This window comes from Equus asinus, chromosome 15, assembly GCF_041296235.1.
Source record: "Equus asinus isolate D_3611 breed Donkey chromosome 15, EquAss-T2T_v2, whole genome shotgun sequence".
NCBI lineage: Eukaryota > Metazoa > Chordata > Mammalia > Perissodactyla > Equidae > Equus > Equus asinus.
This window is the reverse complement of record NC_091804.1, coordinates 11,421,640-11,435,376: the sequence shown is the minus strand read 5'-3', so window position 1 is coordinate 11,435,376 and position 13,737 is coordinate 11,421,640. Positions and strand designations below refer to the sequence as shown.

The 13,737-nt window shown below is 40.4% G+C and overlaps 1 protein-coding gene across 2 annotated transcripts in view; it reads left to right on the top strand.

Moving 5' to 3' along the window:
• SPTLC3 (serine palmitoyltransferase long chain base subunit 3) overlaps positions 1 to 13,737 on the top strand; it is a 145,706-nt gene that overhangs the window by 73,133 nt on the left and 58,836 nt on the right. For both annotated transcript variants that reach the window (XM_014865864.3, XM_014865865.3), the window contains exons 5-6: positions 1,053 to 1,177; positions 2,101 to 2,194. In XM_014865864.3, the coding sequence (XP_014721350.1) occupies positions 1,053 to 1,177; positions 2,101 to 2,194 (219 nt within the window). The remainder of the gene's footprint in view (positions 1 to 1,052; positions 1,178 to 2,100; positions 2,195 to 13,737) is intronic.

Genomic DNA, 13,737 nt, shown 5'->3' with positions numbered 1-13,737 from the left:
TTCCTCTACTGCACTAAACACATGTAGCTAGTGGCTACCATATTGGACAGTGCACATCTAGAAGTTGGAGTGATAGCAAACAGGAAAATATGGGGTGCATTAATACCTGCTCTCAGTTAGGCACAAGGGCTTATGTACAAGAAGGAGTCAGAGAGGGAGCATATAAAACGTGGCAGAGTGGTAAAAGCTTGCAGATCTTTGGAGTTAGAGTAGATTATCTCTCTTGCTTTTTATCTATGACCTCTGCAGTTCAGTTTTCTTATCTGTAAAGTAATAATACCTGCATTATTGGGATCATGAGATTAAGTGAGATAACCTAAATAGTAGGTTTTGAAATCTAGCACATTCCAAAGATTCCATAAATTATAACTAGATTTATTAGTATCTATGGAAGTCATGGAATCTGTTTGCATTTAGGTGTGGGGAACCTTTGAGGGGCTTATAATTTAACTAATTATCTGTGGGATGCAGGGTGAGAGGAAAGAGGAACTGTGGTATTTTTTGTCAATTTATTGCATTGTAAAATATTTATATAGAAAAGTGTACCCATCGTAGGTATACAGCTCGATGGATTTTCGCAAAGCAAACATACCCATGTAACCAGCACCCAGACCTAGAAACAAAACATTTAGAGACTCTCAAAGCTCTCCTTATGCTCCCAGCAAAAGTAACCACTATGCTGACTTCTAACGCTATAGGTCAGTTTTGTCCGTTTGTAAATTTACAAACAGCCTGCATGAGTGTATAAGTGCCTTCTTTCTTTCACTCAAACACATATTTGTGGATTTTTTTCATGTTGCTGTGTGGGGCAGTAGTTTGTCCTTTCTCATCGCTGTGTTGAATTCTACTATATAAATACCCCCACAATGTATTTATCCATTCTACAGTAGATGGCCAATTGGGTTGTTTCTAGATTGGGGCCATAGGAAATATATCTGTTTTGCTCACTCTTCTACATGTCTTTTGGTGATGGGTATGGACTGGAATTTGAGTTTTCAGTCTTAGACTTTTGGAAAAGAGAAGACTCACTCATCCTATCATTTCATGTGCAGGGACCTTGGATAAGCATACAGAGTTGGAGGACCTTGTGGCTAAGTTCCTGAATGTAGAAGCAGCTATGGTCTTTGGGATGGGATTTGCAACTAACTCCATGAATATCCCTGCACTAGTTGGAAAGGTAAGAATTTGCTGCCATAATTGTCTTCTTCCGTATTATTCCTGAGAATTATAACTCTGAGCAGGTCCTTGGTTAAACCAGTTTTTTGAATAAATATACCAGCTTAGTGCAGTAAATCTCTTCATCATGATATTCTGTTTATAGAATCGCAGCCTTAGATGTGGGTCAAATTTCATCTTTGAAGACAGTTTAGCAAGATCAATTTTTAGGCTCCCAAGTCCTCACTTGCAGTCTAAAAAACACTTATTGAGCATTTATTTGGACAAAAAATTTTGCCTGTGTCATTCATTCAATTATTCATTCAATAAATCATTTATTGAGAATCTACTATATCTTTGTATGAGGCAAGATACCAGGCATACAAAGATGAGAAAGGCCTGTGCCTTGTAAATTTATGTAGTTTATAGTCTAGTGGGGGAAACAACACACCAAATAAAATAGGATGACTACCACAGGAATATGTCATGGATGTCAATATAGTGGAGAATGAGAATCAGAAAACCAGAGCTTGAAATGTCCTGCAGACAAGACCCCTGCCTTCCAGAAGGAGTGCACCAAAACCATCTCAAATAATCCATCCTGAGGTCAAAGATCCCCACTCAAAAATATATCAATTTTCCTGTCAAGCATCAATCCTTTAGAAAATGCTAGTTGGTGCTTAACCAAGATCTTGAATGACCTTCTCTGCTGAAAACAATGTGCAAATGATTAAAGATGTAATCCCTTAAAACAATCTCCATCTCCATTAGCTAATTGCTCTACTGGATTGTATCCATATAGGCACCAGGTTAAACACTTGGCCTTTTAAAATTAAAGAGGATTTTAGGAATCTATGTTATATGACTTGAAGTGTCTTCCTGTTCCCACGTTTTTCCTTAATTTTATTTATCGGCTTGTGTTTTCTGTGCTTGTTTTCTGAGCAGGGATGCCTCATTTTAAGTGATGAGTTAAACCATGCATCTCTTGTGCTTGGGGCCCGACTCTCAGGTGCAACCATAAGGATCTTCAAACACAACAGTGAGTATCAGTGTATTTATTCAACCTGGACCTCTTGCCTCTAGAAGAAAGAAAAGATTATTGATGGGGCTTTGTCCTTGCTCTTCAAACTGGGAACTTAGCCTAAAAAAATACAATTACGTTTATGTTCACTACTGGCTTGTTAACCTCTGGTGACCCAGGACAAATGGTTGAAGTGAATTAAACACCCAGATTGCTAAGTGTAACCCAAACACATTAGTGTCACTGTTATTAGTGATCTTGCAATGCAGCCTCTGAAGACATGACTGATCTCTTAGGACTGCCATTTAATTATCAGAAGTGTTATATCTCTTCCTTTTCTATAACTCTGCCTTGGGAAAGTTTGAAGACTTGGCTAAATTTTATATTCTAGTCAGGTAAAAACTGATCTTCTCCTTAGCACAATGCTTCCTTTCACTGTCCCCACCCACCACATGCTTAGACACCCCCTACACAAACAAACTGTCTATTCAACTTTGTTGAAATGCCCTTTCAGGCTCCAAGTTGTATGGCTGGGTGATGAGGAGGAGGCAGAAGGCTATTTCTTCTTAGAGACTTGATGAAGTATTAGGAAATACTTAGGAGGAGGTGGAAGTGGACACTTGAGTTCTCTCTTACGGCTCTCCGCCTGACTTGTTGCATCACCTTGTATAAATCCTTTAAGCTTTCTTGTACTCAGTTTTCTCATCTGTAAAATGAGGGTGTTGAACTATACGATGTGTAAGGATCCTCCTACTTCCGTTTCTGATTCTAATTCTTCATTACAGTCAACCAAACTCTCTCTTCTATGTGTGCCTATGTATACATGCACACACAACTGTTTTCTCTCTCTTCCTTCTCAGCACCTTTCTTTCCTTCTTTCTCTTCCCCTCTTCTTTTCCTTGTTCCTCTTCCTTGGCACTCCCCTCTGTCCTCCAAGGAAATAACAAAGATTGAAGTGAGGAGAAGAAACCTGAGGGAGAACTGAGGAAGCATTGTTCCAGCTCTGGTATGTCCACCTCACAGAAATCTCAAATCAAAGAACAATTGTCCCATGGAAGAGGAAAGCAAATACATGGGAGCATTCTAAAGGGAGCCTCCTTTTCCTACTTGTAGAGTTGTTCTAATGAAAGATCTGTTCTCATTGAGTGGGGTGAGGTCTGGTTATGCCTTTACTGAACCACATTCAGCAACTGTGTGAAGATGAATACTCTGGAGTCAAGTTCAGGGCCAGGCCCTCTGGAAAAACTGGACTAGAGGTCTCTTAGACCTACAGCTCAAACACAACATCTAGTTAAATGTTAATTAAAAATATGTCGACTCCATTTCTTAATTTTGCATCAAACACTCAATATTGGCTAGTGTTTGATAAACCAAGTTAAATTCCTCCAGTTCTGTTTCATTTTTCATTGATTGTCACATCTAGGCTCAAATTATTTTGACAATGTTGGGAATTCATGTTTGGAGTAGCCATCTTTTAGGGGTTCAAGAAGTGAATTTATTAAGAGACCATGGAAAATGCCTTTGATATTAGCACAATTTTGCTATGCCCTCTTGATTCTTTGGCATGACAGGTTATTGGTGATCAAAGCATAAAGAAGATACTCAACAATTATTCAACTGTAATTTCATTTATAGATATGGTTAAACATGATAATCTCCCTCCCGGAAGGAGACATACTCAGGTTGTTATCTGTATGGAACGAATGGACTAGATCATTGTAAAGGTTAACCTCTCATTTCTCCACTTCCTTCTACTGAGGGCAGTGGTTCATGACTTTAGTTGTACAGTAGAAGGATCTAGGGAACATTTATGAAAGATCAATGACTAGACCCACATCCAGACCAACAGAATCCCAAATATCTGCCTAAGGGCCAAGGCAGCTGAACTTTTTCAGAACTCTCCATATGATTCTGATGCACAATGAGGGATCTAAGCCCTAGAATCTTATTTTTTAACCTCCTTTCGTCTAGGCTGACCCTGGATCTTGCCAGTGTGCCCTGGGATATATCACCAGACACACGTTGCCGTATTAACTATTTCACTCTTCCTCTCACCATGGCTACCACTTTTTTACACTTTTGGCCTAAAAAATGCAGAGAAAGTATTCCAAGGCAAAATTTATTGAACATTGATTCAACACCTCTTCTAATTCAGGCATTACATTAGGCCTTTGAAGGACAATAAAAATGATAAGGTAATATTTTAGTTATATGAGAGCTAATAATCTAGCAAGAGATGCAAATATGTACCAAAGTAACTGTATCGTGGTTTAAATTTAAAAAGGGCCATGGCAATATCAGGCAGTGGTTAAGGCTTTGGTCAATGTACCTTTTCACACCCATTAGAATAGCTAAAATCAAAAACAGGACGACACCAAATGTTGGCAAAGATATGAAGCAAATAGAACTCTTGACTATTTCTGGAGTGTAAAATCATGCAACTTCTCTGGTAAAGAAAAAACCACCTTGACAAAGTCTTAGAAAGCTAAACATACCCCTATACTATAATCTAGAAATTCCATACCTCGGAATTTCCAAGAGAAATGGAAGCATATGTCCACAAAAAGCTGCTCATAAGAATGTTCATAGCAACTTTATTCATAATAGCCAAAAACTGGAAACAACCCAAATATCTATCAACAGGAAATGGAAAAACATTGTGTCTTTTTCATATAATAGAATACGACTCTATAATTAAAAAAAAAAAAGAATAAACTACTGACATGCAAAACACAGATCACTCTCAAGAAAAATTATTTTTAATGAAATAAATCAGACACAAAACAGTACATAATGTAGGAGTTTGTTTATAGCAAATTAAAAAACAGACAAAACTAATCTATGGCAATAGAAATCATAACAATGCTTACCCCTTTTTGTTGGGGAGGGAATTGGCAAAAAGAGGCATAAAGGAACTTTCTGGAGTAATAGAAATGTTTGATATTTTGATTGGGTTGATACTTAAATTCCTATTAAAGTTCACTGAATTGTACACTTAAAATCTGTACATTTCCTTTAAATAAGTTCCCCTAAAAATATAATTGTTACAACATGTATAAATTTTAAACAATTGATTTGGCATTTTAAAAAAAGTATAGGCTTTGACTCAAGCATTTGTAACCTTGTTTTATAGCTTATTAGTATGTGGTCCTGGGCAAATTACTTCACCTTCTAGGATCTCAATTTTCTTATTCCCAAATTGAGGATAATTATGATGCCTGATTCATAATATGTTGGAGGCAAATAAACTGCTTAGCACAATGCCTGGCAATGGAAATTACTGAATTGTTTGTGCATCCTGTGTTAATATGACTATTATTATCCTCATCATTGTCATCACCAGTGCTATTAAAGGGCAGTAGAAAACATCGTGGTGACCCAGAAGAATGCAGAGGTTACTTCACTTTGGGGATTGCATGAAATGGGTAGTATTTGCCATAGACTTTGAAAGATTAAGAGAATTTTAATCAGAGATGAAGGAAAGGATATTTCAAACAGAAGAATAATCTGGGGTGTGTAGAGGACAGCAAGACCTCCAGTGTGGGCTGAATTTCGAGAAAAGCTTGAAAATTAAGACCTTGGTCAGTTAATGTAGAGTTACTAAGATGTATATGCAAGCTAAGATGTATATACTCCAAGAAGCAACAAGAGGTACCTGGGCAGTTCTACTTCTTTCCACGCTGTTCCCTGGATGAACTGGCTTTGCTCAAAGCATTTAGTAGCCCTCCCCTATGTCTACTGATGATGAAAATAGAGATACAAACTGTGAGTTAAATTAAAGCTTTAAACAGCATCAGATGAAAAAGACCATCTACGTATGGATTGTAAAGATTGGTTGTCCCCAAAGTGGTTCTCTTACACCTCCTCTAACCTGCATTTGTTACTGTTTGGAATTCAGCCCAAATTCTACCATTCACTAGTCTTTCCTTGGAAGTTCTATAGAGATAGATAGATAGACAGACAGACAGACAGACGTGCATACATGCCCAACTGGGAGACTAAGTAAAAGCTTTATTAACCACAATTCAAGATTCTCTACTCTCCACCTTAAGATGTTTAGGGTAGTGATTCTCCAAGATGGCCACCAATGATTCTCCCTCCCCTGGTATTTATGCCCTTGTATAGTTCCCTCCTGCATTGTCTCAGGATTGGTTTGTGATCAAAAGAATCCAGTAGAAGTGATGGTATGTCATTTTCAAGGTTATGTTTTAGAGACATGGCTCCTGCTTGTCCTTCTCTCTTGGATCACTTGTGAGGACACTTGGGCAGCCTGTGGAGAACTGGGGCCTCTTGCCAACAACCATATGAGTGGGCCTCACTCAAGCCTTCAGATGACTGTAGCTCCAGCCAACATCTTGACTGCACCCTTACAAGTTTCTTAAGCCAGAACGTCCGTCTAAGGCTCCCAAATTCTGACCTGCAGAATCTGCAGTTAATAAGTGTTTGTTGTTTTGGGGTAATTTGTTACATAGCAATAAATAACACAGCTTCTCTGGCCACCATTGCTGGGACAGAAGTTGTACACTCAAGCATAACTTTCTACTTCCTCCTCCCTTGAATCTAAAATGAATGACTAAGCAAACCCTGAGTCCTTTTACCCAACCACTTTACCCACCCAGTCGCTGGCAAAAAAGCCAAAATGGGACAAGTTGGAGGACAAGATGTTCTTGAACTGCATGGAACAAGAAATGTGAGCACACAAGTCAGGAAGTGAAATACGGTTTGGCTAGTGATTCTTGAGACACAGTTTCTCTTGGCCGACATGGCTAAGGAATAGCAGGCCCTGACCCACCCTGTTAGCAACACTTCTTTTGAGGGGAGTGGGGCAGGGGGTGGCTTGAAGTGATTCTTCTCCTACTGGTGAGGCTGAAATATGAAGAGAAGGCATAATCATTGCCTATGTTCCAGTCCCTCAGTTATCAAATCTACTGCTCTTATCCAGCAACATATGAAGTAGATGCCGACAACACAGACACATCAATGCTGATTATTTTCACATTTTTATTCAAATACAAATGTAAAATACAAATGACTTAGCAGAAACCATACAATGGGAAAACTTCTAAGCAGAGCCCTGTGAAACAATTTTATTTTAAATATTCTAATAAACTAATGCAGTTCAGTCACAGATTGAATCATTCCATTAGTTTCAACTGCTCAGTAATTGCTCCAGGGACACAGAGCAGTTCAACCTGTTTTGCCTGGTCCAGCCCATGCCACCCTATGCAGCTATTTTGTATCTTCCTCTTCAGATTCCAATCTCAGGATCACAATTCCAGTGAAATTACACCCAAAGGAAAGCATAGTAACTATAGCAAGGAGAAATCAGACAACATCTGGACAGCTGGTAAAAGTTCACATCATCAGTGAAGGGCAGATGGACATGTGTCTCTGGATGTGATACCCTGAAAAGGACTCAACATCATTCCTTCTGATCTGATTTAGATCAGAACGCTGAATTTTATCATTAGACAGCCCCCAACTAGGAATGTCTATTAAAAAAATGAAAAAAAAGGGAAAATATTCTCCAAATATGTCAGCATCATGAAAGACACAGAAAGGCTAAGGAGATGGTCCACATTAAAGAACACTGAAGAGCTATGACAACTAAATGTAACACCTGATCTAGGCTGGATTCTGAAAGAGACAGAGAAATGCTACAAAGGACATCACTGGGCCAATTCACAAAAGTGGAATATGGCCAGTGGGTCACATAATATTAGACAAGAGTAGGGTATCAATGTTTAATATACTGAAGTAGGTAACTATACTATCGTCCAGGGTAGACAAACTATGGTCTGTGAGCTTAGGATGCTTTTTTACATCTTTAATGGATTGTATAAAGAACAAAGAAGAATGTGTGACAGAGACCATATATGGTCTACAAAGCCTAAAATATTACTATCTGGCCATTTACAGGAAAAATTTGCTGACTCTTGCTGTAGTCTTATAAAAAAATATCCCTGTTCTTAGGGAAGACCCACTGCAGTGTTTAAGGGTAAAGGCCATGATGTAGGCAGCTTAGTCTCAATTCAACAAAAAGAAATTGTGTGTATATGTACACACACACATACACACTCAGACAGAAAGACTAGATAGATGATAAATGATAGAGAGATGGATGGATAGATAGATAGACAGATAGATAGATAAAGATGACAAAGCAAATGGGATAAAGTGTTAAATGAATCTGGGTAAAGGGTTTTCAGTGTTCTTTGTATTATTCTTGTTCTTACAATTTTTCTAAGTTTGAAATTATTTTCGAATACAATTTTCTTTTAATTCCTTAATCCTTTGCTGAAATTATAATTCAAGAATTTCATTTTATCTTCCAATTTTACAAAGCTCTTAAAACATTCAGTAATTTATTCCTCATGCCCTTTCTTTGTACTCCTGGAAAATACATAATAGTTCTCTTACCTGTATCTTTATAATGAATGTTACCCGTGGTTATTTATACCAGTAACTAGCACTTATGGAGAATTTGCTTTGTGCTAGATACTGAGCTAATGGCCTTCTCTTATGTACTTACTTAACCCTGTGGATAATCCCGTGAAGTAGGGGTTGTCTCTAGTTTATAGAAGAGGACATTCGGGCTTGGAGGTATTAAACAACTTGTCCAAGATCATACACCTGCTCAGTGGTGAAGCCTGGAACTGTCTAAATGCTGCCCTTCCCAACTACCTGAGAACTGTGTGCAGCGTGGGGCAGAAGTCCATCATCTAATTCAGGAAATTCTATGATGTATGAGCCGCTGTTGCTCTTTAGCTTTCTGTGGTAGGTAGAATAATAGCCCCCAAAAATGCCTGTGTCCTAATCCCCAGAACCTGTGAATATATTATATTATGTGATAAAGGAGAATTAAGATTGCAGATGGAGTTCAGGTTGCTAAACAGCTAACCTCAAGATGAAGAGATTGTCTACATGGATTCAGTGTAATCTCAAGGGTCCTTAAACGTGGAAAAGGGAAACGGAAGAGTGAGTGTCACAGTGCTGCCATGTGAGAAAGACTTTAACAGCCATTGCTGGCTTTGAAGATGGAAGATGGCCACAAGCCAAGGAATGCCAGAAGCCTCTAGAGGCTGGAAAGAGCAAAGAGATGGTTTCTCCCCTAGAGCTTCCAGAAAGGAAAGCAACCCTGCCAATACATAGATTTTAGCCCAATAAAACCCATTTCAGACTTCCAGCTCCAGAAGTGTAAGATAATATGTAACAAATCTGTGGGGGTTTTTAAGCCACGTGTTTAGGCTAATTTCTTACAGCAGCAATAGGAGACTGATACACTTTCATTCTCAGATACACAAAGGCCCTGTTCTCTCTCACCAACATGCTTAATATAACTTTTACAAATGAGCATCCTCTCCCTACTGTAGTATTTACATCATGAAAACAGCCACCTTTCAGAGCAAGGCTACCTCCAGCATCCTTTGAATGACTTCTTACTTGAAAGGTCAGGGAAGTGAGATGGTATACGGAGGGAGAAAAGATTAAACGGAGTCATAATATATAAGGCATCAGTTGTTGCAGGCTCTCTTTCTCACTTTGTTATTCCCAGGGTAATACTAAATGCCTCAGCACACAATGATGCTTTAATCCTTAATATGCATCCATGCAGAATGGAATGATAATGTGGACATTTTTTAAGGATCTGCAGAAGATGTAAAGTTGCCTTCCTGTGTGCATATGATGCAACCAGTCCGGACAGAAGCTAATAACTTGTGAGATGAGTTCTTAAGAATGGCCACCTAACCCAGAATGTTCTTAAACATAGGAATTATGGGATTTCATAAAACTCTACACTTGTTCTGATCTCCTGGACTTTCCTCCACCTGTGTCCTCTGCTTACACATTAAGGATACTCCCCTGACTTTTGGAAGGAAGAGGTCCTATTTTTATGTAGATTAGTACCAGTGGATACCTTTTATTATTTAGAGCAACTATAAATGAATCAGAATTCTGGGCCCTTGAATTTTTAAATTCTGTATGGGGAAAATATACCTACCATGTAGTTAAACCTATTCAGACCATTGTCATAAACTATGAACCTATGTGAATAGGCTTGACCACTCACTTCAAGTTATTCATCATTTCTCTATTTCACCCCAAGATCAGAATGAGGGACTGAGAAGACCAAAGGAAGGAGAGTTCTGAAAGGGAACAAAATCGGAACACCCAAAGGCTACTCTCTAAAGAAAAGTAGAGGACTTAGAAGTGCATTCTTAGCAGAATCCCTTTTCACCAGGGATTAGCTCTTCCTGGTTAGTGAATGTGGACAATTACTGAGATCATAACTGTCATTTATTCAGCATTCACTGGTGTCAGACACTACATTAAGCCCTTTACATAATCAGTTCATTTAAGTTTAACAAAAATCCAGATTCATAGTTCTCTTCATGGTTCCCACGTATTAAGAGAAAGCCCCTCCTCAAAGTGATTAAATGACCTGCCCGAGGACACACAGATGATAGATGGTGAGAGTCAAAATTCAAACGCAAGTCTGTTGCTCTTGTCTTGGTTCGTTTCTCCCAGGAGCAGACCTGTGACACAGATTTGAGGGCAAGTCATCAATTAGGAAGTGATCCTAGGACACACCAGGAGATGAGCAGAGAAAGGAGGCAGCCAGTGGAGGGTGTCACCTCAAGCAAGTTACCACAGTAGACAACTGGAGCGCAATCCTTTTAGGAAGCTCTGGGAGCCAGTACAGACAGACCTCAGTGTTATCCCACTTGAGGGGCACGGGAGCTCTATTTATTCATCCAGGAATTCCCACTCGTGCGTGGTTGACAGCTGTCCCTGACCAGGCTGAGTATGCTCCCCAGACAAAAGAAAAAAGCTCTTGCACAAAGAATGGCGTGTGTTTGCAGGAAGGAGCTGGGCTGAGAGGATATTGGTAAGACACGAACAGCACTTACTAACAGAGACTCTCACCCACTAGCTAAGTCTACCTACTGCCAGGCCACGTGGAGGACCCGGAAAGCTGTATGTCTTTGTGTAAATCAATCTAGTGTGATGGCTTATCCTGTTAGTAGCCTGAATTTCAACCCAGAATGCTGAAGTTTGGCCTCTGAATTCCTCTGGCTATGTGCTAAGAATATCTTCTTGCATTTTCTACTGTGGGCAGCTTCAGTGAAACAGGCAATCCTTAGTTGGCCTTTGTGACTCAATGGCTGCCACAAAACAGATATTCCAGCCATTTTGTGGTCTAAGCTAAAGAGTCAGCTCCAGAGTCAGCTAGTGACCCACAAATTTGTTCTCCTCCATGATTCAGGGCCCGAGCCCCTGAGGGCACGTGGATGTTTTTGGTAAACATATCCTCTGGGCGATTAACACCCTGAGGATTCCAGGACCTCAAACCCTGAGTAAGTTTTAATTCTCTGGAAAGGTCGACATCTTCTTTCATTGATTTGGGGAAATCAGAACTGAGCTATTTTTTTTAATCTGCTCACTTTACTGATAAATACACATCACCTAGATCCTAGAACAATGTTTCTCAGACTTTTAATATACCTAGGAGTCACCAGGGGCAGTCTTGTTAAAATGCAGACTCTGATTTAGTAGACCTGGGGTGGGGCCTGAGCTTCTGCTTTTCTGACAAGCTCCCAGGTGATGCCAATGCTGCTGGTGCAGGACCACACTTGGAGGAGCGAGGCTGTAGGCAAACTCTGCACTCAAGTGAGTCACAAAGGGCTTCTTGAGCTAGTCTTGGAAAGGAGAAGCAGTCTTTTCAGCTAAGAGAGTTGCAATGAGGTCAAAGGGCTAGGCAGGCCAGGAATTTGGAGTGGTTTGAAAAAAAAAGAAAGCGAAAAGGAAGAACCAAGACTCTATCTAGAGGCATTTGAAGGTCAAGAGGAGGAAGAACAAAGAGTACAGTGTTTGTGGGGAAACTCTGAGCCCCACCTCCTCTGCAGAACGAGGGCACCTGAGTGCTATTGGAGTGGAAGGTCAAACCTATAAACATCATTTAGACGACTTTACAAGCCATGACCTTTCAGATCTCAAGGTACAACTTGGGCTCCTGAACTAGGTTGTTTACTTTAATAAATATAAAGCAATTGCCTCTAGATATTTTAACAAGAGCTAACTGTATTGAACCCGCACTGTAATGAGCCTTTTACACGCACTAAGTCATTTTAGCCTCAACTACAACGAGGCACCTGCTAGGAGGATAGCTCTTTTTACAGATGAAGAAACAGGCACGAAGTGGTGAGTTGACTTGCTTAGAGACACAGCTAGTAAGAGCCGGAGCAGGAATTTAAAGCAAGGAGGTCTGATGCCAGAGTTACCACTTTTACCTCCTTTCCTGGCCTTTTCCACCTCCTTCTTTCCCCTGGATGGTAAAGTGATGCATGTAATACTTCATAGCCTCCATTTGCAATGCAATTCTCCTCAAGTCAGGGCGCTCCCTCTGGTTGCCCTTGCTGCCACCCTGACCTGAGATGCAGGGTCCCAGCACTGACCTCTGAGCTCCCACATTGTTCACCTTCCTGCATTGACCCCACTGACTGAGGGATCCCACATCAGTACTTCACCTAGTTCCACTTTGTCTAGTGCCCCTCCCTGAAGATCAGAGCCCTACCTGCCGCAACAAGCCCAGAGCCTGAATGCATGGGACCCTGTGTCCCCATGCTTGAGGCTTTTCCTGTCCTTCATCTCATGTCCCTGGGGTCAGAAGTTGCTGGTATGACTCTCTCCCCAGGGTAAGTAGGCTCTGCTCCTAGAACCTGTTTCTCCCTTAAACCCAGCCCAGCTCCTCTGCTTCCAGATGCCTTTTGCACTCTTCCAAGAGCACCTTGATTCTTTGACCGACCAAAGGCTATGCAACACCTGCCTACATATTTACAGAGCCATCAAGAAAATCTGAACTGAAGTGTTTGCCCAAACTGCTTTGTAAAACTTAAAGCATCAAACTTTCAATGCATCAAAAGTGCTCTCATTGATTTTGTAGAAATGAGACTGATAATGTGTCTTTAAGAAAAACATTCACTTCTCTTACCAAAGCTGGCCATTATGATTATATTTCTCCCCAACGCTAAACAAGGGGGCATTCCTCCACCACCATCTTAAAAGTAAGAATAATTTCTTCATCCTTATTCACAGTGATTTAAATACCTATTGCTCAATATTTCACCTTTGGGCTGAATATTGAAGGATGAAACTGAGTATCTCAGAAGGAATAAGAGGAATGGAGAAAAAGATGGGGAGCAAAGAGTTCGAAAGAGTAACAAGTAGCATTCCTTCATCTTCCAACCATCTTTTCCTTTAAGAAATATCTACTGAGTGCCTATCGTGTGCAGGCATGAAAGTATTTTTGGCAAGCAGCCCGTGGAGTAGGGAACCATAGGGTGCCTCTAAATGCACTGGAGGGAGGTTTCACAGAGCTTTGAATGACGAAGGATAAACCGCCAACCACACTGGGCAGCATATGGAAAGTGGAGGCTGACTTCAGGCCCGACCACAGGCCCTGGATCCAGGGGAGAGGATGGGTGTTGAGGGATGGGCAAAGAGGGAGGCTCTCAGGTCTCAACAAAAGCTCAGTTGCACAAGAGAAGAGGAAGGAAGAA